This window comes from Lutra lutra, chromosome 8 (genome assembly GCF_902655055.1).
Source record: "Lutra lutra chromosome 8, mLutLut1.2, whole genome shotgun sequence".
In the NCBI taxonomy this organism is placed as follows: domain Eukaryota; kingdom Metazoa; phylum Chordata; class Mammalia; order Carnivora; family Mustelidae; genus Lutra; species Lutra lutra.
Window position 1 is genome coordinate 54505476 of NC_062285.1, and position 24527 is coordinate 54530002.

General features: G+C 55.2%; 1 protein-coding gene across 1 annotated transcript; it reads left to right on the plus strand.

Moving 5' to 3' along the window:
- The first annotated feature begins 2105 nt into the window (after positions 1-2105).
- On the plus strand, positions 2106-22627 carry ZNF385A (zinc finger protein 385A). The gene is given in 10 exon segments (XM_047740859.1): positions 2106-2191; positions 8776-8912; positions 16275-16385; positions 17967-18129; positions 20021-20263; positions 20621-20801; positions 20998-21016; positions 21019-21084; positions 21276-21302; positions 21305-22627. Coding segments are annotated over 10 exon segments (1167 nt in total). The 5' UTR covers positions 2106-2181; the 3' UTR covers positions 21515-22627.
- Positions 22628-24527: the final 1900 nt, after the last annotated feature.

A 24527-nucleotide genomic window follows, 5' to 3' on the forward strand; every position in this document is an offset into this window, starting at 1 on the left:
TCATCAATAATGAATTAACCCCACACACTGCCCGCCACCCCCCACCCCACTCCAAACCCCCACCCCCGCCCATGGCTGCCTGCAAGGTCACCCCGCCCTCCAGCCAGCTGCCTTACCTTGGTAAGTTAAGCAACTCTTCTTTTTTTTTTTTTTAAGATATTTATTTATTTGACAGACAGAGATCACAAGTAGGCAGAGAGGAAGGCAGAGAGAGAGAGGAGGAAGCAGGCTCCCTGCTGAGCAGAGAGCCTGATGCGGGGCTCCATCCCAGCACCCTGGGATCATGACCTGAGCTGAAGGCAGCGGCTCAACCCACTGAGCCACCCAGGCGCCCCGAGCAACCCCTCTTCTGAGACCTTGCTAACTCAGAGTCCCTGGGGGCAGTGTGGGAGGGCTGACAAGGCAGAGGGCTAAGGGGTCTCTATTAACAATCAACCACACCTACTTTTGACTCCTGTTTGTTCTGATGCTACCAAGGAGGTGAGAAAATGGCAAGAGGCAAGAAATTGGGGCAGGGGAGCAGGAAGTAGGATGAATCACAGGGCCTGGGGAGAAGCAGTCTTTGTGATACTAGAGTTGAACAACATGGTGGCAGGTTGGAGCTAGAGTAAGAGGACCTCCTCTGATTGGCTAGGAGACCCTACATTCTCCCCCAAGGTCAGATTTGGGCAGCAAGACCTGAGTCCCCTGAGATCTCTGGGCCTCTCGATCAGAACAAGACCAAGGCATTGAAACCCCCAGCATTCTCTTGTCCTTGAGCTGGAACGACTTTTCATGAAACCAGATCAGTGGGGGTTAAGGTAAGAGACTGCTGAAGTCCAGAACCAGGAACTTGAACTTCTCATCTAGTCTCACTTTCATGCTGAACCCAGGAATGCCAGTCCCCAATCCCCCTTCCCCTTCCTCCATTGTTCCAAGACTCCAGTCCTGCCACCCTTCCAGCAACCTCTTCCTCCCTGCCTCCACCCTTCTTAAATCCCAAGCGTTCTAATTCCCAGTCACACCTCCTTTCCCTCTGGCTGGGACTGGCCTGAAGCTGGCCGCATGGCATTCTGGGAAGTCCTCCTACTTTCCTCCTCTGGGGGCAGGTATAGACAGGTCCAGGCCGTAGCAGCTGCATCTTCCACAGACAATTCACAGACTCCCAGACCCAGACTCCCGCCTCATGCTGGGGTCCCAGTTGCTCATCTCTAATCAAATCCCCCCATTAGTCCTTAAAATACATCCCATGTCCTGCACAGCCCCCTGACACTCTCCCCAGCCTGTACATTCTGTCCTATTCCCCATCCTCCCCTCCACCTCACCAAACACCCCCACTAGTCCTCTTCAACTGGAGCTCACCTTAATGGGGAAGGCCCTGGGTTTGGGTCCGGATGCCTGATGGATGCTCCTATCCCCACCCCAATTCAGGTCATCTGTACAGAACCTCAGTTCTGGGCTTTGTATCATCTTCTGGGAACCCTAGTGATCACCATTGCAAGCTTCTTTTTCCACCTCTTTTTGAGTCCATTGATTGCAATTTCTTCACTCAGACCTTCCCTAAGGACCTGGGCATTTGAACCCCAGCCAGAAATCAACCTGGGATCCGTCTTCAGCTCCACATTTCACCTCTGAAACCCAGCCTAAACATCCTGCTCAGAGAAACAAAGTCAAAGAAACAAAGGACCTTAGCATTCCCTGCCCTCCTCCACACGGACCCTGCCCAGCCAATCACTCTGAAGAGGACCCAGGTGTCCCACCCAACCCAGGCCCCATCCCTCCCCGGAGTACTCCGGCATTCCCTCACCCCATATCAGCTCATGACCAGACTTCCTGCCCTCCGACTCAGCCCTTCCCGGGAACCCAGGCATCTTAGTTCCCAGCTTCCTCCATCACCTCACACCGCCTTGTAGATGTCGTGTTCCCCCAGTCCTGGCCGCAGTGACACAGTAAATCCAGGAGACCGGGGGCAGCAAGTGGGAGAGAAAGCGGGAGGGGCAAGGAGCGGCCGAGACCCCCCCTCCTGGAGCCCAGGGTGCCCGGGTTCCCCCTCCTCCCATCTTCACCTGCTGCGGGCTCCGCCCCCGCTCCGCCTGGGCCGGCCTCTGCTCCTCCCCCGACTCCTCCCCCCGTACCCCCAGCCCGGCCAGAACGGCCCCCGGGACAGAGCGACGCGGAACCCCGGGCGCCCGGGTCCCCAACATGATCCTCGGTGAGTGGGCTCTGCGGCTCTGGGCTCCGGGGCTCCTGGGTCCCTCTCAGTAGGTCACCCCCCCCCAACCTCCCGGCACCGCGGTGACTGCGGCCGCCCGTCAGCAACCGGTTCCCCCTCCCCCTTCATCTGGCTCCACATCTGGGGGTCCCCTCTTCCCCTTTTCCCCAAGCTGCCGCTTCTCTGGGTGATTTAGGGAATGGTGAAGGGGAAAGCCGAGCCGAGTGAGACCCCCGCCCCATAATGAGGACATTGCGTATTCATGAGGCTCATGAATATTATATGACGGTCTACGAGAGGCTGGGGGAGAGGGCTGGTCTTGGCCTGATGGAGTTGAGGGAAAGGTTCTGACCCGTTCCCCCCCCCCACCCCCGCCACACACACGCCCTCCCCCACCCTTTGCTCAGACACTCCGACATCCTTCTGGGCCCAGGATAAGAGGGAAAGGAGGAAGTGGGGGGCGGGCGGGGAAAAGATGGTGGGTGTAGCTTCGAGGTGTGTGTGGTAGGAGGTGGGAACCTGAGGGTCGGAGATAAGGGGGCTGGGGAGAAGCAGGGGTGGGAAACTGTCCATCCCAGGGCCCCTGCGGCTCCAATCCTGCCTCCGCAGCCATCCTGCCCCAACACGCCAGGACCTGCCCCTCTCTCTCCTTGCTCTGGCTGCCTGGGCCCTTCCTTCCCGGTTTCCTTCTTCTTCCTTCATCCCCCACCCCCACCCCTGCCTTGGGCCGGGGGCACCAGGGAACAAGGAGCAACGGAGAGAGTAAGGATGGGGGAGGGGAGCCCCTGCGGGGCTCTGACAACCCTTCAGCCACAGCCACCCCATCCTCATGACCTACATCGGAAGGGAGCCCCGGGGTGGGGGAGGAGAGGGACTAGCTGTGCCGCTGGACTCCTCCTCAGCTCCCCCGGTCTCCAGGCCCCTGCCTCCACAATAGTCACTGGCCTGTTATGTCCTCTGACCTCTGACCTCTGCCCTGGTTAGGCCAGTTCCTGGGCCCTGTTTATGGTGGGAGACACCCCTCTCTCACATCAGGCCCACACACTCCCTGCCTCCCACTGGGGACACCTGGCTCCATGCTGGCGCCCCAGGGCTTCTGGCTCCTGCCTCAACCCTCTGCTGGGTCCCTCTGCTGTTTGCCTCCCTGGCTCTTTTGCTTCCCTTCTTTCTTTCCACCTCTGTTGACTTCCCACTTGTGGGCTTTCTCCCCTTCTGCCCTCCTTCCTCCACCTCTTTCTCTCCCTGTCCTGTGTCTCTTCCCTTTCTCACCATGTTATGCACTCCATCATACCTACTCAACGAACGAGGGAACGAAGGCATGAATGGCTGGCTGCCTGCCTTTTTCCCGAAAATATCTCCAGCAAAGAAGAGATTCCTCACCCAACTCTGGAGACTGTCCCCGCCCTAAAGTGACCCTCATCTTGGACTCAGGTCCCCAGAACGCGGACTCCACATTCCTCCAACCTCTGCAATCCCTGCAGAGCGTGTGTGCCCCACCCTGGGCAGGGGCCCCAGAGGCAGCCTCGTGCCTATCCAGAACAGGCCAGTGACAGCAGCACTTCCCTTGGTCAGTGGGCTCCAAAGACGAACTCAGGAACCTGCTCAGACCTGACCAAGACTCCATACCTGGGTCCACCAGTTGGACCCCCATCACAGGTCCTAGAGGACCCTGTAGTTAATTCCCTCCTTCTGCCTGCCTACGGAAGGTGGGAAGCCTGTCCACTGGGCTCAGGCCCCACCCCCAGGGCCCATAGTAAGGTTTTCTGTTCCAAATGCTGAGGTCTACTGAGTCCATATGCGTGGTGGCCCTGACCAAATGGGGGGGCCCGGCCTACCTGCTCAAGATCTAGACCATGGGCCTAAGTTTAAGCAGATGGTGGTTCTGGGCTCAATTCCCTGTTCTGGGCCTTTCTTACTGTCCTCTCCAACTAGGCCTTTGCGGGGAGGGGGCATTGAAGGAGGCCCTTTCCTGTCAGATTGTGAAGATTTCCCAGGGATCATCTCTCTCTCCTCTTCCTGGCCACCTCCTCCCTTTAGCCCTGCCCTGCCTACAACCACCCTAGGGTTATTAAGGATGATATTTTAAGTAGTTGTTCATAATCATCCCCTTGTTGCTTTAATCTTTGACTTCAAAGCTTTTCCACCCCTCAGCCTGCCTCCTGTCCAGATCGGGGAAGTTGAGGCAGAAGGGAACAGATACATGGGATTTGGTCAAGATGTCAAGATGCAGGGATTCGAGGCCCCCCAGTCCCCAATTTTAGGCATTGCTGGGGAGGCAGAAGAGGCCCAAAGTCCTGAAGAAAAAGAAGGGTTAGAGATGAGAGCCCAGTCCAGACCCCAATCCAGTTCCTCCCTTGGCCCCAGAGTTCAATTCCCATCTTAACCCAGTGCTGACCCCATGCTTCTCACCACCTTAGGTTGGGGCCCTAATACTACTTGCAACCTTAATCCCAATACCTCCCTCTCATCCCACTCTCACCTGGCGCAACCTTCAAGACCAGCACTAACTCACACCCTACCCTTACACCTTTCCTGACTCCTGTGCCTTCCAGACAAGACCACTCCCTGAGCCCGCTCATGGCAGACACTCCCATTCTTTACCACAAGGGCTTGAGGCCCCAGGCCTGACCTAAGACAGCCAAGGGTCTGGGACTCTGACCTGGCCAAAATTTCTGGGGAAGGGAGGAAGGAAAAGACCAGACATCAGTGGGATGGAAGGAGTTAGATGTGGCTTGGTTGTGGCTCGGTGCTAGAGGGGAAACCTGAGCAGGATCAAAGTGCCTAGGGCTAGGATGGACAAAGAAAGGGACGGATGGACATGCAGCCAAGGGTCTGAGAGTTCATCCCCTCTAAAGTGCATTGGGAACTGTCTTTAATAAAGCATTTGGCAATTCCCCATAGAGCTGGGTGGGGCTCTATCTGTTGGAGGTAATTACTCTAATGAGCTTCCCTCTGGAGAGGCTTGCCCCAGCCAGGCCCCAGCCAGGTCCCAGCTCCTCCCTGCCCTGCCTGACTGCATTTAGATCTCCTACCCCCTCCAAACCCACCTGAAGCCCTCACCTAGCCAGATGTCAGAAGCCCTACCTCATTTCCTGCTTCCCCAGCCCTCACTATGTTTCTGCCCTTTCCCCCATACACCATCTCTAGTCTACCTACAAAAGTGTAGTGCTTGAAAACCCTGTCTCTGGAGCCAGATAGACAGGTTCAAGTCCCTCACTAGCTGTGTGACCTTGGTCAAGTAACTCCCCTTCTCAGAGCTGATTGTTGTCATCGATAAGATGAGGACTCATTTATCTAGCAAACATTTATTGAGCTCCCTTTGTAACACGCCAGCAATTTCCATGGACTCGTTCAATCCTCTCAACAACTCCTTGTGGCAGTGCTGTTGTTCTCTTTTGCCAAATGAACTCATCACCTAGCTCCTGAGCCTTGGGGCCATCCTCAGGGAGACCGTGTATGTCCAGTGCCTGGCATATAGGAAGCCCTCAAAAAGGGGCAGCTGTTATTCTCAGGGAAGGGGAGAGCCCACCTGAAACGGGAGCCCTGCTTCTGCCCACTCTGCCCATGAGCTGCCATCAGCCCCTCTTCCCATCTCATAGCACAGTAGACCCAAAAATCAGGAGGGATACAGGTGAATCTCTGCTTGCCCACCTTGCTTCCTTGCCTCACTCCATCCACATTTCAGCCCCGCCCCCACTTCCCTCCCCTTCCTCCTTCCCTCCAGGGCTCCTGTCAGTGGAAAAGATGAGGTGCTGGCCATAGGGAACTGAATCGCTGCTATTTATTTTCCTCCAACCCCAGGAAGTGCAGGGACCTTGCTCTCCCCTTTCTCTCCTTGACCAAGATGGAATCCTGTGCTTGGATCTCATCTCCATACCTTCCAAGTGAGATTAGAGTCCTTCGGGGGTTATGTAGCCGCGAAAGAATTTGCTACAGAGCGTGACAATCTTGATTTAAATCCCAGTCCTGATACTTATAAGCTATGTAACATCAGCCAAGGTTTTTAAGTTCCCTGAGCCTCAGTTTCCTCATATGTCTGATGGAGAAAATAGTATCAGCTATCTCCATAGAATCATAGCTGCCTCAGAGATTAAATGTGATAATACTCAGAACTCATTGCCTGGCACATAGCGGCTCCACAATACTTTTTTTTTTTCCTACTGCCTTTTCTAGAACTCATCTCTGTCTTCTTTTTTTTCTTTCTTCCTTTCTTTCTTTCTTTCTTTTTTTTTTTTTTCTTAAAGATTTTATTTATCTATTTGAGAGAGAAAGAGAACACAAGCTGGGCGAGAGGGAGAGGGAGAAGCAGACTCCTTGCTGAGCAGGGAGCCCCATGCAGGGCTCAATCCCAGGACCCTAAGATCATGACCCAAGCTAAAGGCAGACGTTCCACCGACTGAGCCATCCAGGCGCCCTCATCTCATCTTCTGAGATGGGTCTGTGAGTGTTGGGGCTTCAGAGAGTCTGGAGTTGGGGAAAGGGGTCAAGGAGCTGAGCTGTTCTGGGGCGGGGCAAGTGCCAGCCCAAACCAGCTGCTAGGGGTGGGTGCTGTGTGCCTGGGACTCTGGGAGCGCTCAGGTTTCTCTCACCATTCCTGTTGCTGCCCAGGGCTCGTTAAGGCTGCCCTGGTCTGGTGTGCCAGGCTTGGGGTGGGGTGGGGGAGTGGTGGTGCACGCAGAGGGGAGAAGCCCTGAGGGGACAGACCAGGAAGGAGAGGTGGTCAGACTGTCCCTCAGACAGTCGGTCCCTCTCTTCTCTCTCCCTTTCTTGCTCTCTTTCTGTCTTTCTTCCCTGGTCTCTAGCTCTGTGTCCAGCTTTTCAGCAGAGTCTCTTTTTTTCTCTCTCATTTCACTCTCTTCCATCTCTCTGTTGTTCACTATCCTTTTCTTTCTCAGTATCTATGTCTTTTTTCTCAATCACTTACTCCTGCTTCTGTCATTCTTTTCTGTTCTCTCTCATTCACTTTTGTCTGTCTGTCTGTCTCTCCTCTCCCCCTATCTCATCCCAACTCTGAGGTAGCAGAGGAGGGGACCCACACAGGGTTTACAGACCCCCAGCTGCCCAAGGGCTAAAGCCAAGCATCCTGCCATTTCCTTCGACCCTTAGCCGTCTAAACCCCAAGCTCCCTGCAGCCTTGACCTCAAGTACCCTGGCCACCCACCCTGGCAAAAGGGACAGACCCCTCTAGACCTTTCTGGACCAGCTCCCTGCCCCCAGCTGTGCCTGAGCCACCCTACCCCCTCCCTCTCGCCTCTGATTCCCTAATCCCTGCTCCCCCGCCCTCCCCTCTGCCCCACTTTTCCAGGACTCTGATTGGCTGATTCTACTGACTAGACTGGGGGGAGGGGGCTGGCAAGAGAGGGGGCAGGGGGCAGAACCAAGGGAAGGGGACGCTCTCAGGCCCAGGCCCCTGGGGGGCCAGGGCCAGGCCACTGCCTGGGGGCAGGAGTCACCAGAAACTGAAGGTATGCAAAGGGGCAGTCTCTATGGAGGGAGCAAGAAAGGATCCCGGGGTACCCTCTGCCCCAGTAAGGTCAAGGGAGGACGGGGCCAAGCTTGCAGCCTCCTAGCTTTGCCTTTGTTCCTGGGAACCCCTGTTGTTGGCAGGGGGTTGCTAGAGCAGTAAAGGGCAGCCAGAATTCCCTGACTGGTGGACTGCGAGATCACAGAAGGGAGCTGGGCTAGTGGAAGCCCAGAGGGGTCCTGAAGGCCTTTGGCCCACCCCCTTTGGAGCCTGGCAAGTGTCCTCCCATGGCTCTGGGGGGAGGAGAAAAAGGTTTCCAGGGTGGGTGGGTAGTGGAGTGGCTAGCCTGGACTTTCATTTCCCCTTGGGGTCAGACCCAGGCATTCCCCTCCCAGAGGCCAGGCTGGCAGTTCCTCCTGTCAAAAGCTGGAGCTGAACACTCACAGTAAGACAAAGGGGCCTGAGGGAAGACAGGAAGGTTGGGGGAGTGGTGCTCTGAGAATGGGCCCAGGCAGTCCACCTTCCAGAGCAAATACCACCCACCTATGACCGACCCCCAGAGATGTCCACAATTAACCAGGATTTCTGACCGGCACAAATCACAGCTCTTTGGGCAGCCTGACTCAGTAGCCCTCCTCCAAATCTATGCCTCAGTATTCCCCTCTGGGCAGTGGGATGAATCACCCACCTGACTCTGTCCTCCCTGGGGTGAGACTTAGCCTTTGGGATTCCTTGGGGGAAAACCAAACCAGAAGAAGGGAGTGACCGGAGCCATGGAGCTCCCGAGTCCTGCTGATCTAGCAGAGAAGGTCCACAGAGAAGGTCTGTGCTCTTCCTGGGTCTGTAAGATGCCTAAAGGTCTTGGGGGAGGGAGGTAGGCTGGAGAAGGGGGAAGTGAAAACCACCCAGAAGGGAAGGACTGGTCTGCACCCTCCCCTGGGCCCACAGGGCACTGTGCTCCATTGCTCCGGACACAGCAAGCAGGGGAAGTGTGTGTGCCACCACGGGGGTCACACTTCTGAGTGTGGGGGCCCCAGCTGGGGAGTGGGACGGACGGGTTTGGGCGGGGCTCCCAAGCTTCAATGTTCCTGCCCCACGTAATGCTTTCTCTGCCCTTCAGGCAGCCTGAGCCGAGCAGGGCCCCTCCCTCTGCTTCGGCAGCCCCCCATCATGCAGCCCCCACTGGACCTCAAGCAGATCCTGCCCTTCCCACTGGAGCCGGCCCCCACCCTGGGCCTCTTCAGCAACTACAACACTGTGAGTAGCAGCCTGCCTGCTTGCCTGCCCTACCCTCCCCCTGGCTCCTTCTTTCCCTCCAACTCACCCCTGCCCTCTTCTCTTGTATCTAATTCCTTATCTCCTCTTAGGACCCCATCTCCCTGACTTCTACAAGCATTATTGGCTATTTGGTACACTACTAACAACAATAACAACGATAGCTAATATTTGCTGAGGCCTCACTCTGAGCCAGATCCTGTGCTTCGTGTTTTATATGAATCCTCTCATTAAGTCCAACATCTAGAGGAGAAATGAGACCTAGAGAGGTGACTGTGACTCCAGAGAGGTGGAAGTGGGGACAAGTGCTAAACCCAGAAGGAGGGAACAAACCCTGTTTGTAAATTCTAGCTCTCTCGCATCCACAGCTGGATGGGGAGGGTCAATGGGTTAGGGCTTAGAGGGCTAGCAGAGTTATCTAGATTGAATACAGTATGAAATAGGGAGCCATCATCCATTCCTGAGCAGGAAAGTGACTTGATAAGAGCAGCATTTGGGCAAGGTGGGTGGGACAGCTGGTTGAAAAGGAGCAGAGGATAGAGGAGCAAAGCCAGGCCTGTGGGGAAGCCTGGAAGTCCAGACTGGGCCAGTGGTAGGGGCATGTGAGTGTATAGGAAGGGGAGCGGCAAGGTGTTTCCAAGGAAATATTCCTAGGCCATGGTGACCAACTGGTATTTGGGGGTTCGGGGAGAAGGGAGAGGAGTAAAGACTGACTTCAGGACTCAAACCTCTGTGACTGGAAGTCACCTTGACAGGGGCAGGGGTTTGGAGGAGGAAGCTGGTGCAGGGTGGGCTACTGAGCTCACTTTAGGACATGGTGAGCTAGTGTACAAGTGGGATGTTGAGCCGGAAATGTCCAGCAGACAGTTGGAATTTGGGTCCTGGCGAGTTGGTTTGAGCTAAAGGTTTGAGGGAAGTCAGTTTTATTCAGCTCAGATAACCCATCATCAAACCATATTCAGCTACAAACATTGACTGAGTTTCAACGACGCACCAGGCACTGTAGTAGGTGTTTCTATACCTGATCACACTTCATCTTCACCACAACTCAACAAAGTAGACATTAGGATTCCTGTTTCAACATACAACAAGGCAGAAACTAAAGCTCAGAAGGGTTTAGTAATTTACCGCAGTTGACATGGTATGTGCCAAAGGTATGATTCAACTCCATAGGGAAGCTGTTGTTTTATCGCTGTTTCACAGATGAGGAAATTGAGTTCTAACTATAAGCAAGGCACTGTTCTAGATACAATGGAGACATGAGGGGGAAAATGACAAGGTCCAATCTTGAAAGACCTTATATTCAGGGGAGAAATATCGACATCTATGCAGTGATCTGTAACACAAAACAGAGCAAGAGTTCCAAATACTGTGACAGAGACACTGACAATGATTCAAGTGAACAAAAAAAATTCTGAGTACCTACTAGGTGCTGGGCACCGTACCAGGTGTCATGGGTACGGACTGTCTGTGCCCTTGGGGAGCTCATGCTCAGTAGGAATGATAACAAGTGAACAGCTACCCTATAGTGTGAAAAGAGCTGTGTCAGAGGCATTTAGCTTGTATGGGAGCCCAAGCAGGGTGTCAGGAAAGACTTGCTGAATGAGGCAGTGCCTAAGGGACCAACCAGAGCTGAACAGGAGAAAGAGAACAGAGGAAAAGAGATTGAACCCGGAGGTGACATATGATTTGGGCTTTGAAGAATTATTAGCATGGGACGCCTGGGTGGCTCAGTTGGTTAAGCAGCTGCCTTCGGCTCAGGTCATGATCCCAGCGTCCTGGGATCAAGTCCCACATCGGGCTCCTTGCTTGGCAGCGAGCCTGCTTCTCCCTCTGCCTCTGCCTGCCACTCTGTCTGCCTGTGCTCACTCTCGCTTCTCTATGACAAATAAATAAATAAAATCTTTAAGAATTATTAGCAGGCTTTTAAAAGGGACCTTAGAGAACATTCCAGACTGAAGCAAACAGCCTGAACAAGGGCTAGAAAAGAGCACTTGAAGAAGGGCAATTGATTCAGTTTGGCTGGACCAGAAGGGGCTGAGAACATTTCCTTCCACCCCCTACCCTCCCACTCTCACCCTGTCCCCCACCCCCCACCCCCTGGTCTGCACACCTTATTTACATTTACCCTTAGGTCTCCAATGTCATTTCCCCCATTTTATTAGATGAGGAAACACAGACCAGAGAGGTTAAGTGACTTGCCCAAGGTCACAAAGCTAGTCAATTCGCATGGATAGTTCAGGCTTTCTGACTCCCACAGAGCTCAGGCCCCACTGCCTCTAGCAGGGACTAGCTATTTAAAGCCATGAGTGCGATAAGCTCGGAGAGTGCAGCAGAGCGTTGAGCAGCACCAACTTTGGCATCTGGCCGGCAGGATTTGAATTGACATTCCAAAAGTACCGGCTGTGTGACCTTAGGCAAATTGCTTCACCACTCTGAACCTGAATTTTACCAGCTGTAAAAACTAGATAGTAATAGTATCAACACACAAGGCTGTTGGGAGAATTGTATCACATAATTGTAATGCCTGGCCCAAAGTAAGTGTTCCGTTTTAGCCACTAGGATTAGTATGTTATTGCTATTATTTTCATTTAAGAGAGGATCAGAGAGAGAAAGGTAGTATGGCCAAGGCCTCAGCCTTTTGGAACAAGTAGAATTAGGCAGCGGGAACAGGAGGAGGCTCCAGCAAAGGAAATGGAAGAGCCACTGGAGGGGGTGGGGATGCAACCTGGTTCCTGTAGAGTTGGAGAAGCCAAGGGAGAGAGTGTGGCGGGCTGCATCAATAGTGTCAAATTCTGCAGGGGAATGAGGACTGCAGAAAAGCTGCAGACAGCCCATTGGCAATACTGTGCAGCAGTTAAGTACATGGCTTTGGAGTCAGGCAGCCCAGCTTTAAATTCAAATCCCAGTTCAGCCACTTACTAGCTTATGACCTTGGGCAAATTATTTAACCTCTCTAAACCTCAGTTCCCTCATCTATAAAATGAAGATAATGATAGTACTTATTCTGAATAGTGGTTGTGAAGATTAAATTAGATAATCCATGCAAAGAGCTCAGTACAGAGGCTGGTACATTGCAAGGGCTCAATCAACATTAGCTGGTGATGGTGGTGGGGTGGCCGTGGTTTTATTATTCATCGCAGAGTCTCCCCCTCCCTGGACTAAGACCTCCAGATCTCTCTCCTACTGGGGCAATTCCTACCTCTTAGACCCCTTGCCACATTATGCTTTCCTCTGCCCTTGAATGTCCCTCATTGTCTCCCAAAGACAACCTCTCTCTACCTCCAGCCCCCCCGCTTCACTCTTCTCTCTGTCCTAGGTGGAATGGGAGAGGGTGAGATCCAGAGATGAGAGAGGGGGAAACCTAGGACTTGTCCAGAGAGGATGAGCAGGTGTCTGGGGGAGTGGGTTGCTCTGCCCTCCTGTCCCTCAGCCGCCAGTGCTGCCCCTACTCGACCACCAGAGGGCGGCAAGTGCACGAAACATAAGTTCTTTGGGAACCTGGTTGTCCAGCAGGTGGCGGGCGACGGGACGAGGTGGGAAGAGGTTAGGGATGATGTCCCCAGTCTGAGGTCGCTTCTGCTCAGGACGCCCCCGAGCTCTACCGTTCAGAGGAGTCGCTGAGAGCGCAGTGCCTGACACCTAGGTACCTGGGCTCATTTTTCCCTCCTTAGTAGAAGCGACGTGTAAAAAAGACAAAGGAGTAGTGCTTAGAGGGAAGAGGAGAAGCGTCGTTTGGGGACCTGGAAGAGAGGTTGTTAGCAAAGGAGCGAAGGCCAGAGCAGAAGGGATGGAAGAAAGGAGAAACGTCCGAGCTAGAGAAACAGAGTCGTCCAAAGGATTGGTGGGTCCAGTGGGGACACTGGACCCAGGAAGAGTCCTCAGTGGAGGAAGCCGAGGTCACCTGGTCAATACACGGTCACCGGGCCGAGCGGCCCCTCTCCAGCGCAAGGTTTACCCTGGAACGTGTATCTGGATACGGACACCCCCTCCTCTCCTCTTCTCACCCCAGCCCGGCTTCATCCCTCGCTGGCTCCTTAGCCCCACCCCCGTCCGTGGCCCGCCCTCGGCCCCGCCTCTGGCGCGGGCTCCGGTCCCTGCCGGCACCGCCTCCCCTTCTCCGGCCCCGCGGGCCGCACAGCCCTGAGCCACCCGGGCAACGAGCGCCGCGTCGCCGGCCTGCCAGGCCCGGCCAGGCTCGGGTGCCCCGCCCGGGTCCGCCGCCCCGGGCCATGGAGTCGCGGCCCCCGGGGTCCCGCAGGGTAAGCTACCGGGCCCCTCCTCTCTCCCTGACTCCCGACGCTGCCGCAGCGCCCCCCCCCATCCCCTCCCGCCCCTGGCGGACCGGCTACCTCTCCTTTCGCTTGGTCCTCTGGTTATTTGGCCCATCCCCCATAGCTGGCGCGGTCCCAACCAATCTCTGGATCCCAGCTGGCACCCCCAGACTGTTGCCACCGTACTGGATACCCCACCTCTGCTTCTCAGATCCTTGGAGTCCCCCAAATCTTCAGACTTCCCATCAGGTCTTACATGTACCTTCAAATTACCACGCCGCTTGGAGCCCTCTTATCCCATCCCGGCATCTCTCCCCTTCCCAACATCCCTCCCCCACCAGCTTCCACCTGCTCTTTAGACACCCCCTAGCTCTCTCTCTTTCTTATTTCAATTCTTCCAATCCCTCAATTCTTCCCATCCCTGAGATTCCACCCTCATTCCCTTTTCACCTTTATGGGGGGGAGGGGAGAGGATGGGGAAGTGGGGTGGTCAAACAAGGGGCAGCGGTTTCCATCAGATAAAGGGCAATGGAAGGAAATATAATCGTGCCCCCCCCCCCCTCGTGTTCCTGATCTGGTTTCCTCCCTTCCCTCCCCCTTGCCCTTCCTGATTCATTTTGCCCCAGCTTCAGAGAGCCATTCCCCTTCATGTGTGCTGTTGGAGGGCAGGTGGGAAAGGAATGTTTTTGTGGACCTTTCCAGGCAGTGTCTAGGCCAAAATCCCAAGGAAGGGGCTCTGGAGGGGAATGGGCTGTGGGAGATGCTGGCCTCCACCCCTCCCCAGAGAGCCGTCATCTAGGTCACCAGGGCCTCTTGACCTTGGCCTGGAGCCGCATTTCAGTGGCTCACATTCCACCTGCGCAGGGATTGGGCCCAGAAGCCCTCACCTTCAGCCTGGTGTCTCTTCAGTTCCTGGAGGAGAGGATAGGAAGGACCCACCGCCCTGGGTTGGTGCCCTCTTCCCCACCCACCCCCATCCCTGGCTGTTGTTTATGGACTTAAACCTGAGGAAGGGTGTGTGCAAAAGAAAAGGCTCTCAGCCTGGGAGGAAGGACCCAAGTGGGGCAGAGACCATTCTTCCAGGATGGTTGTTGGGACAGTCAGCCCACAGGTCAGCCTCAGGGCACTCTGGGGAGCAGTCTGGGGCAGAGACAGAACTGGGGCCTCTGCTGTCCCCTCTCCATCCCACCTCTCTCCCTACGGCTGTCATCGACTTAGGTTTCCTGGCCCAGATTCGGTTTCTGTTTGGGCTGAATTCCATTCCCCACCCAGCTTGTGAGGAAGCCCAGGGGCTGAGGAGAACCCTGGGGCAGGGGGCTGGTGGGGGGCTGGGGGTGTCTTTGGGTAGGGAGGACTGACGCCTGGGGACTGGGAGCTGAGAGCAGTTGTCTGTCTCCCCTTTCTGATTAAAGCCTGTCTCCAACTTGGTCTGTCTTTCTTTCTGCCAAACACATCATACATTCTCACAGATAAACACACAGCTGAAGATTACACAACCTGACCATTCATGGCGTCGGCAAAGCCCCCGACACAGAAATGTTGATACATAAATGATGTACACACAGCACATGACACTCCTTCACACTCCACCCATGCACAGATTGATCACAGCCTGCCTAGACACACACAGTCACACCCATTCTTCCCTTGTTGGCTTTTCTTTGAATAGGACCTGGGTTTCCAGGAGGTGAGAAGTGAGCTACTGCAAGGGGCTGCTTCCAGCCAAGAACAGACCCAGTGATGGGACACTTATCAGTCAGACCAGTCATCTGAACTTGGTCATGGCTCCTGCCTCTACTACTACTAAATCAGGCAGCCCATTTCACAGGGATCTAAAGCGCCCTTCCTGACATTACCCCCAACCAGCCAGTGAGGCTACTGGGGAGAGTCAGGATATAGGGACTTTTCAGATTCCAACCACCTTCTTCCCCCTGCCTCATGTTTCTGTTTCTCAGCAGTGTCTTATGGGAACCATGAAGACCTGGGAACAGGGAAGGGGCTCAGCTGAGGAGCTAAGGAACCCCAAGTCCCAGCCACTATTTTTCACTAGATTCTTCTACCTAGAAGACAAAACTTCAACTCTAATTTCATTCTGTCCTTAGGAGAGGTCCCAGCCATCACTCAATCCTCAGTCTCGGCTACATTCCAGTCTCGCCTCTCCCTGGCTGCCTAGGGGCCAGAAGGGAGGAGGACTGTGCAGGGAGGCAGTTTTCATGCCTCTAGGCCCCTGGCTTCATCCCCTGATAGCTGAAGGCCTCAGAGAGAAACTCCCATCTTCTCCCCTCCTCCTGTGAACTCTTGGCAGGAGACTGTGAAGACATCTGCTGACCCAGGGTGGGGGCAGAGACGGTTCCCAATCACGCCCAGTCCCACAGCCCTGCCCCAGAGAAAGAGTTCAGAAGATCTCTCGGCTGCCTCAGACCAGCCCAGCTTCTTAGTTTCCCCCCCACTAATTTCCCTTTATTCGCTACAACCACGTGTTCTCACCAGAGTTCTTTTACTCCCTTTAGACCTGCTGCCTTAAAGAGGTCTAGGAAGTGTGTTAGGGCAACCCGGGACCCGATGGGAAGCTGGGAATATCTGTCTCCTGGGATGAGAAGCTTGCCTTGGTAGACATCTCGCACCAGAGTGGGGCCAAAAGAGTTCCAAGGCCTCAGCTGAAGGCCGTAGGATCTGGGGTGCTTTGGGACTTCCCATCAGTTGAGCTTCTGGTGGATTCGCCTAGCTAGAGGCCAAAAAGAGAGTTGGATCATCGTGGTGTGATGAACTGAGACAGCAGTCCATGTTCGAGTACCAGCTCTGCTGTTAACGCGTCATAGGACCTTGGGCAAACACTTCTACTTTCTGTCAGATGGGAGCAAGGGGCCAGTTGATCCCTCAGGTCCCTTCCGGTGCGGTGAAGATTGGGCTAGGAGGGAATCAGGGGACTGAGGTTCAGAGCCCTAAGGCCAACTGAGAGCTAGAGAAGGGGTTCTGGGGATTTTGGTTCAACCCAGCTGCTACAAATGTGGGGGATGATGGACATAAGCTTGTGCTGGGGTTCCTGGCTCACCCCAGCCTGCCTCCACAGATGGACCCTGTGCAGAAGGCTGTACTCTCCCATACTTTTGGGGGACCCTTACTCAAGACCAAGCGGCCCATCATTTCCTGTAACGTCTGTCAGATCCGCTTCAATTCTCAGGTAAGAAGCGTAACTGCTCAAGGGGGTGGGGCAGCGAAAGCCAGGGGATGTCAGGGGAGGAACAAAGAATGGGGATACTGCAGGAGGGGCAGGGGTGGATGGCAGGCACTTGAGAGGGACAAGAGGTGGCCATCTATTTCAACATGAAGTAGGCCAGTCCTCTATGGTTGACCTCTCCCTCCCTTGGCGACTGAGGCTTCCCTGGTTCAGAACTTCTTACAACACAGGTAGCCATCATGTCTGCATGGGAGAGTGGCCTCTGGCGCGCTAGTCCTTGGGCACTGGGCTGAGTTAGGACACTGAGTCCCCTGCAGAACCTGTGCCTCCATGACCTCTGCTAAACTCCTCCCCTCACCCACCCACTTCACTCTAACCTCCCAGCTTCCTCCTCTCTCTACCCTTTCCCGTGACAGACTTTCCCATGGAGAGAAGCCGCCCAAAATGCAGAACCTAGGTGTCAGGCCTTCCAGCCATCCTCCCTCTAAGGCTCCCCTGGGACTTCTGTGTGGGTCTAGAGGGGACTTTGTGGGGTACAAGTTCTCAGAGCTTTTGGAGAAAAACAGCAGAGCCTCATTCTGCTGAGTAGGGGGAAATAAAGCACATTCTGTTTCTCTACCCAGTCCACACACACGCACACACACACACACACACACACACCGTGATGCCAGGCTCCACACATCACTGCCCCACCCCCTGGGCTGTCAATCTTCTTGATTCATCCACACTTTTTATTTCTACTCTGTCCCTGTCTGGGTGACCTTGGGGCTCCAGGACTGTATGTTCTTAGCAGGAGGTGCACATAGGAGTCAGGGTAGAGCCAGGACCAACCCCACTTTAGGTCTTTCCTTTACCTTAATCCCAGGCATCCCCTCTCCCAACCCTGGCTCCACTCACTGGTGGAGGGCAGAGAACTAGAGGGGCAGGGGGCCAATACTAGGCAGCCTTCCCCTCTTTTGCCCTCCCTTTCCCTTCCCCACCAAGTGGTTCTGTTTTGACAGCTGTCTCTACTGCTGTCTCTATCTCTAGAGCTGGGCTTGGGGCCAGGGTCCTCCAGGGTGTCCACAGAGGCTTCAGGAAAAATGAGAACCGGGGGGAAGTAGTCAGGAGAGAGCCCAGACCTCAGGGCTCTTTGGGACTCCCAGCCTGAGTATAGAAGCAGTGAAGGCTGCCTCCCAGGACCAGGAGACATAGGCAAAAAGGGCCAGGGGGCCAAGAGATTGCTGGCTGGCTGGCTGGCTGGGTTGCTAGGACCATCCCATTTAGGATTCTATTATAGGTTGGGGTAACCCTCCCTCACCCAGAACTAGGTGAGAAGCTGGAGTCAGCAGCCAGGCCCTGGGTGTGGTGGTAGGGTGGAGCCTGGGCTAGGTAAGGATCCAGGTTTCCACCTACTCAAGCTTGAGAAGCTAGTCTGAACCCCAGGAATAATCAGCCCTCCTTGGCATGCTTTACATCTCACTGGTACAGTGAGAGAGTCACTGCAGCCTGCTGAGACCACCCCAGCACCTGAAGGAGCTCTGTGGGGAGAATGGTCAGATTAAAGGTGGTCTCAGATTCCATTTTCTTCCTTCATCCCTAAAGAGCCAGGCAGAGGCACACTACAAAGGTAATCGCCACGCCCGAAGAGTCAAAGGCATCGAGGCTGCCAAGACCCGAGGCAGGGAGCCTGGTGTCCGGGAACCTGGAGACCCAGCTCCCCCTGGCAGCACCCCCCCAAACGGGGATGGTGTAGCCCCCCGTCCAGGTGTGTCTGAATCCTGCTCACCCCACCTTCCCCCCCGCCCCCGCATTGTTCAACCGATCTTGTCTCTGTTCTTTCCCCACTTCCCAGAATTCTCTGCTTTCATCTCCCTCTTCCTCAGCCCCTACCCCACCCCGACCCAAGGTGAGTCCTAGAGCCAAGCACAGTGATACAGAATTTCCATCCTGTCACCCTCACTCCCGCCCCAGCTCCTCTCGACAGAGTCCCCACTGTCTGTCCTCCCCACCACCCAGTGACTCAGACAGGGACTAGGGTGAGGCCACCTGGCAAACTTCCTCAAGAAAAAAGGAACCATCAAATCCAGGGAGAGCCTCCTTCATCTTGGGGAGAGGGGCAGGGAGGAATTAGGACACCTCAGGGCCTGCCTGGGGGTACTGAGAGCTCAGGAAACTCAGGCCACTCCCTAGATGATCTTGGTTGATCTATTGACCTCACTGGGCCAGAGTTTTCTTTCCTGGGAGTGAGACTTTAAGATGTTTGAGGTCTTTTCCAGGTTTACAAAAAGCAGCTCTGAGATTCTTTCTCCCTCATGGCTGGTGGCCATCTTCAATCATACTCCCAGCCAAGAAATTGGAAGGAAGGAATATCAAGACAGGAACATACGAGCCACCCGCATCCTGGGATTACCACATCAGATATCAGTCATGACCAACTCCAGAGAGACTGAAGAGCCCCATTTCCTCTTATCCTTGCCTGTCCTTTCTGCCCCACCCTAAGCAGAATGAAAACCAGGCATCTGCTTCATCAGCTTGGGAACCAGGACCCCACTCTCAACACACACACATGCACACACAGACACACACACACATCCTGCAGAGAAGCACAGACAGGGTGGGCAGGTGAGCTGAGTTCTAACTGTGCTCTGGCTGCTTAGTCTGACCATTTTTTAAGTTGGCAGCATCTGCAAAATGGGAATGATGATGATCGTGGTAGTGGTAGCTGACATTTCCTGAACATCACTGTTCTAGGTGCTTTATGTATACTACCTCATTGAATTAGTTCTGATGGTGCATCTCAAAGGAGATCATGATACCTGCCCTACTTGTGTAAACCGTGAAGCCCTGTCCAGATTGAGATGTGGGTGTGCTATCTGGATTGACGTGGGGTAACGGATGACAGAAATGAGCAATAGAAATAAAGGGAAAGCTCGCAGGATGAACAAGCAAATGCACACCTACGGGGGTCAGGAGGTCCCTTCCCACAGGTGCCCCACTCCCACTGCCAGCCTCCCCATGACCTGGAAACTGGATCGGCCGCTGGAGCAAGAATGGGAGTGCTAGAGTTTCCCCTGTACAGAGGCCAGAACCCAGCGCTGAGGGCTGGGGCCTGTGCATCTTTAATCAAGCCATGAATTATAGAGCAGCCTGCATCCCTGTTCCCTCTCCGGTTCTGCTGTTTCTATTTCCCTTTTGCCATGTCTGTAACTGTTTCTCCTGACCTCTCCTCATGCTGCCTCTGCCCCTTCCTAGAGCTCTTTGGCATGCCTCCCTGGGGACTGGGCAGGACTCTGGGAAGGGGCTGGTCGGGCAGGAAGCCCAGGCCGGCTGGTAGGCCATCGAGGCCGGAATCCTTGTTCCATGCCTCTTCCCATGGCTAGGCCGGGTGCCAGCTTCACCCTGAAGAGGGGGCCAATGGGGCCAGACCCCTCATTCTCAGCTTCTGGAGAATGAGCCAGGCCTTGGAGCCTCACACCCAGCCTGCAGCAGCTAGACCACATTTGGCTCTGGCCCAGGGCATGAGAGCATGCATGTTGTCACAGGGTGGGGACTCCTGGGCCCTTGCCCTTCAGGAAATGGGGGTAGGTTTCCTCCACATAAAGAATCTTCTCCAAAAACCATCTGGGGTGACCCCTATGTTTCTCCCCTAACAACAGTGTCCATGGAGAATGGACTGGGTCCAGCTCCAGAATCCCCAGAGAAACAGCCTGGCTCCCCATCCCCTCCCAGCATTCCGGAGACTGGTCAGGGTACAACCAAGGGTGAAGGGGGGACTCCAGCCCCAGCTTCCCTGCCTGGGGGCAGCAAAGAAGAAGAGGAAAAGGCCAAGCGGCTGCTCTACTGTGCTCTGTGCAAGGTGGCAGTGAACTCCCTGTCCCAGCTTGAGGCTCATAACAAAGGTATGGACTCTCCTTCCACCCCTACTCCCCTGTCCTCAGCCCCCTCCTGCTCCCTACCTCCTAATTCATTCCCCTGGTTTCCAACATCCTGGACCCTCTAAGACTTCCCCAGTCTATCTCCCTCCCAAATAATCTCCCCACCTCCTTGGTCACCGACTTTCTTGGTTCCCCCTCCACCTGACTTCTTTACCTGTGACTCTCCCCTGATCCACCTTGTGTTTGGGGGGCATCCCAAGGGGCTGGGGAAAACCCCACAGTTGATGCTCCCCTATCTTTTAATTGGGAATGTGTTTGTCATCTAGTAGGCCTGGAAACTTTTTCCTCCACCGCTTACCTTCTGCCCTCTTTGGGCTCCAGGTACTAAGCACAAGACAATTCTGGAGGCCCGAAGTGGGCTGGGTCCCATCAAAGCTTACCCTCGTCTGGGGCCTCCCACTCCTGGGGAACCAGAGGCCCCTGCCCAGGACCGAACCTTCCACTGTGAGATCTGCAATGTCAAGGTCAACTCGGAGGTCCAACTGAAACAGGTGGGTCCAAGGCCTTTCCCAGGAACTCTAGGGAGCTCTACTCACTAAGTGGGGAAGAGAAGGGAGCTTGGGGTGAGGGCGCTTTTCTCAGGGTCTGTCCTTGGTGCACAGAAAGGGCGGAGCCAGGTGTTTGGGGTGTGCCAACCAGTGTTGCTCCTTCCCGGTGGCTCACAGCCCCCTATCCTCTCATCCTACAGCACATTTCAGCCGGCGGCACCGAGATGGCGTGTGGCCGGGAAGCCCAACCCGTTACTGAGCCGTCACAAGAAGCCTAGGGGCGCCGGGGGAGCTGCGGTGAGGCCTGGGCGCCGGGAGGAATTCGGCCTTTCGGGGGGGGGGGGGGGGGGGGGGGGGGGGGGGGGGGGGGGGGGGGGGGGGGGCGGACCTAGGGGGAGAAGGCGATGCGGGCGGCCCTGGGAAAAGGTGGGGTTTTGCGGAGCCGCGGAAACGACTCTCCTCTTTCCCCGCCCCTCTCCCCCCTGCAGGGCACGCTGACTTTCTCCAAGGAGCTGTCCCCAAGTCCCTGGCGGAGTTGGCCTTGACTACCCCCAGCCCCCTGGCGGTGATGGGTTTGATGGCAGCGGCAGCAGGCTCCCCGCTGTCCCTGCGTCCGGCCCCAGCCGCACCTCTTCTCCAGGGACCGCCCATCACCCACCCCTTGCTCCACCCGGCCCCCGGGCCCATCCGAACTGCGCACGGACCCATCCTTTTCTCCCCCTACTGACCTGAACCCCAACCCCCCTCCCATTCAAACCCCCCCACCTCCAGCCGGGACCCAGGCTTCCAGGCTCCCAGCCTGCCCCTACTCTCGGCACTCCCTGAATGATCTCTCTCCTTCCCCCCCACCCCGAGGTACGGGGTTCCAGGAAAGGGGAGGGGTAGCGGGGGAGGGGGGCTTCAGAAGGGGGGGAACACCCCAGATCTCAGGGAACCCCGCCCCCTGCCCTTCCCTCTCCCCTAGAAAAGGGGGGGCCGTCTCACCCCCGAGCCCCCTTGGAGACACCCCCCCAAAAGCCATGTCCATTCAGCCCTTCCCCCCCAAACCTAGCACAAAACGGGGTTCACAAGCCATGGTCGGAGTCCGGGGGGGCAGAAATGGATTTTCCTGGCAATAAGCGGACTCTGGGACTCCGGCCCCCTGCCCCCAAACTGAAGCGCTTCCGTGAACACCCCCATCCTCCGCAGGGGGAGGGGAGCGGGCGGGATCCTGGGTCCCTCAAAAGCACTTTGGTTTTACCGCCTGCAACCTCACTGTGCCCGCCCCGCACCATGCCCCAGCCCCAGGTCTACCTGGGCCCATCGCAGGGGGCAGCACTTGGGGGCATCTCTGGCACTTGGGTGGGACCAAGTAGATGCCCCTACAGACCCTTCCCTCACCTTCTTCCTCCCCAGTCTGGATTCCATTCTTTTCACCAGCACCCATCGCCCAAGGGGTACCGAGGGGGGCAAGGGGTGTCCAGTCCAAGCCCACCCCCGCCTCGCCTTCCGCAAAACTGTGAGCAAAAAGCAATAGAAGCCTCGCCCCCGCCCCTCCCCTTTCCGCAGGATTCGCTGAGTCTGTAGCCTCCCCCCGTCCTCGCTCCTAGACCTCATGGCTGTCCCTACCACCAAACACCTCCAACTGCACAACTCGGGCGGGGGCGTGACCTCCCTCCCCTCTCTGTGGTTTCCGTGTCGTCAGCCCTTACAGCAGCCGACCGGGAGGGGGACGGGCCCCCACTGGCCTTCCCGTCCCCATCAACTCTTTATGCTTGACGATGTAGCAACCCCGGCCCCCCACCCACGTCTTTCCTTTTCCCTCTCCCCGACAATAAAGTCTGGATTCGTTGCCCTCCGTCCCCCAGACTCAGACTCTCGATCTTGGCTCCCTGGTATGGGAGCTATTCCAACGGGAGATGGATCTCTATGGTGAAAAGGGGGCCAGGAGGATGGAGACAGAGAGACGGCGGTGGGAGAAGGCAAGATCCGAAGCTTGTGGAAAGCGAGCAGAGGATCCCAGTCCCATTCACCTCCCGCTCCGGCCAGCCCAAATGTAAACTTGGCCCTGGGGAATCATTCTGAGTCCTAGGCTCGGATTGTAGCCGCGGCTGTTGAGAATTCTCCACAACTCCACCAGGCGGCGCCAACGACGTGGAAAAAGAGTCCCCCTCTAAGACGCTCCCATGGTGTGTCTCGCGATTCTGGGAAACAGGTCTAGATCCAGTCTCAGACAAAGGAAAGAATCCAGGCTTTTGCGCCTCTCTCTGCTGGGAAACCCACGCCAGCAACACGCAAGGAATGGGAAAAAGTCGGGGCAGGGACTAGGAATCTGAACTCTAGGCACTGCTGGGCCTCATAAATAGTGACCTTGAGTTAGTCCTTCCCCTCTTTGGATCTCAGTTTCCCCACATGCAAAATGAGCAGATTTGGGTCTCTTAAAAGTTCATTGAGACTTCATGTTCCAAGACTAAAGAACTGGGATTGTGCCATTTACAGATATGCAGATATGCTAGAATACTTCCTCTTTTGGTCCCCTAAATGGTCTGTGGGACAGAGAAGCACGCTGTTCAGCTGCCTCCCACATGATGTGGGGGAAGGGGCTCCTCATTATCTACAGAATTCAACCATACGCTCCCAAGAGCAGTATGGACTCTGTGACCCCTTATCTCTAGCCCTGCTGGGTGGCAACTCAAACAAAAAAGGCCAGACCAGAACCCAGCATCTCCCCCAAGGGTCCCCCTGAATTACATCCCCTTTGCTCACTTCCCCCTCTCCACCCACTTCCCAGTTTTTCAGAGGAAGGAGGGGAGGGAAGGTGAGATGATGATTGTTAAAGAGGAAGGGGAGGGAAATAGAGGCCTCCTGGGTTTGTCAATTACGAAGTTGGGGGTAGGAGTTCACTGCGGGCTTAGAAATGGAACCCAACAAGGAGTTTGGGAGCGTTTGGATTTTGTTTTTTGTTTTTTCAGATCTAGCTCAAAAAAAAAAAAAAAAATGCAGAGACTAGAGATCCAGAATTCTGAGGGGCAAGAGAAGGTAGTGAAAAGCGGGGGCTGGGTCACATGTAGGGACAGAGACAGCAGCTGGAAGAAACTGAAGTGAGAGGGGCTGGGCTACATACCTCCAACCTTAAAAATGAATTCGTGATTTACTCCATTCCTTAAGCCTGCTGCTCTGACCATTCCCTCCCTATCTTACTGATGGAGAACATCACCATCCACCAGGAAAACTGGGAGTCATCCTCATCTTCCCTCTCCCTAACCCTTCATCCAATGCATCAGTAGATAAATCCTATTTGACCTCTTAATGACCCATGCATCCTGATCATTGCTCTCTATTCCCACAACCACCGCCCTAACCAGGACTGGCTACATAGTTTGGGGGCCCAGTGCAAATGAAAAAGCAGGGTCACTTGTTCAAAATGGATCTTAAGACAATGTGGAGTGTTAAACCAATCCCAGCCCAATGTAAGTGCAGGGCCCTATGTGATTACACATATGGCACAAAGCTAGTCCTGGCCCCAGCTCAGGCCTGGCCTCACTCTCATCTGGACTGGTGCCTCTTTACTGGTCTCTCTCACTAGTAGTACTACTACTACTACTACTACTACTACTACTACTACTGGTTCTTCTTTTAAGATTTTATTTATTTGTCAGGGAGAGAGAGAGAGAGAAAGAGAGCATGAACAGGAGGAGTGGCAGGCAGAGGAAGAAGCAGGTTTCCCACTGAGCAAGAAGCCAGATGCAGGACTGACCTTG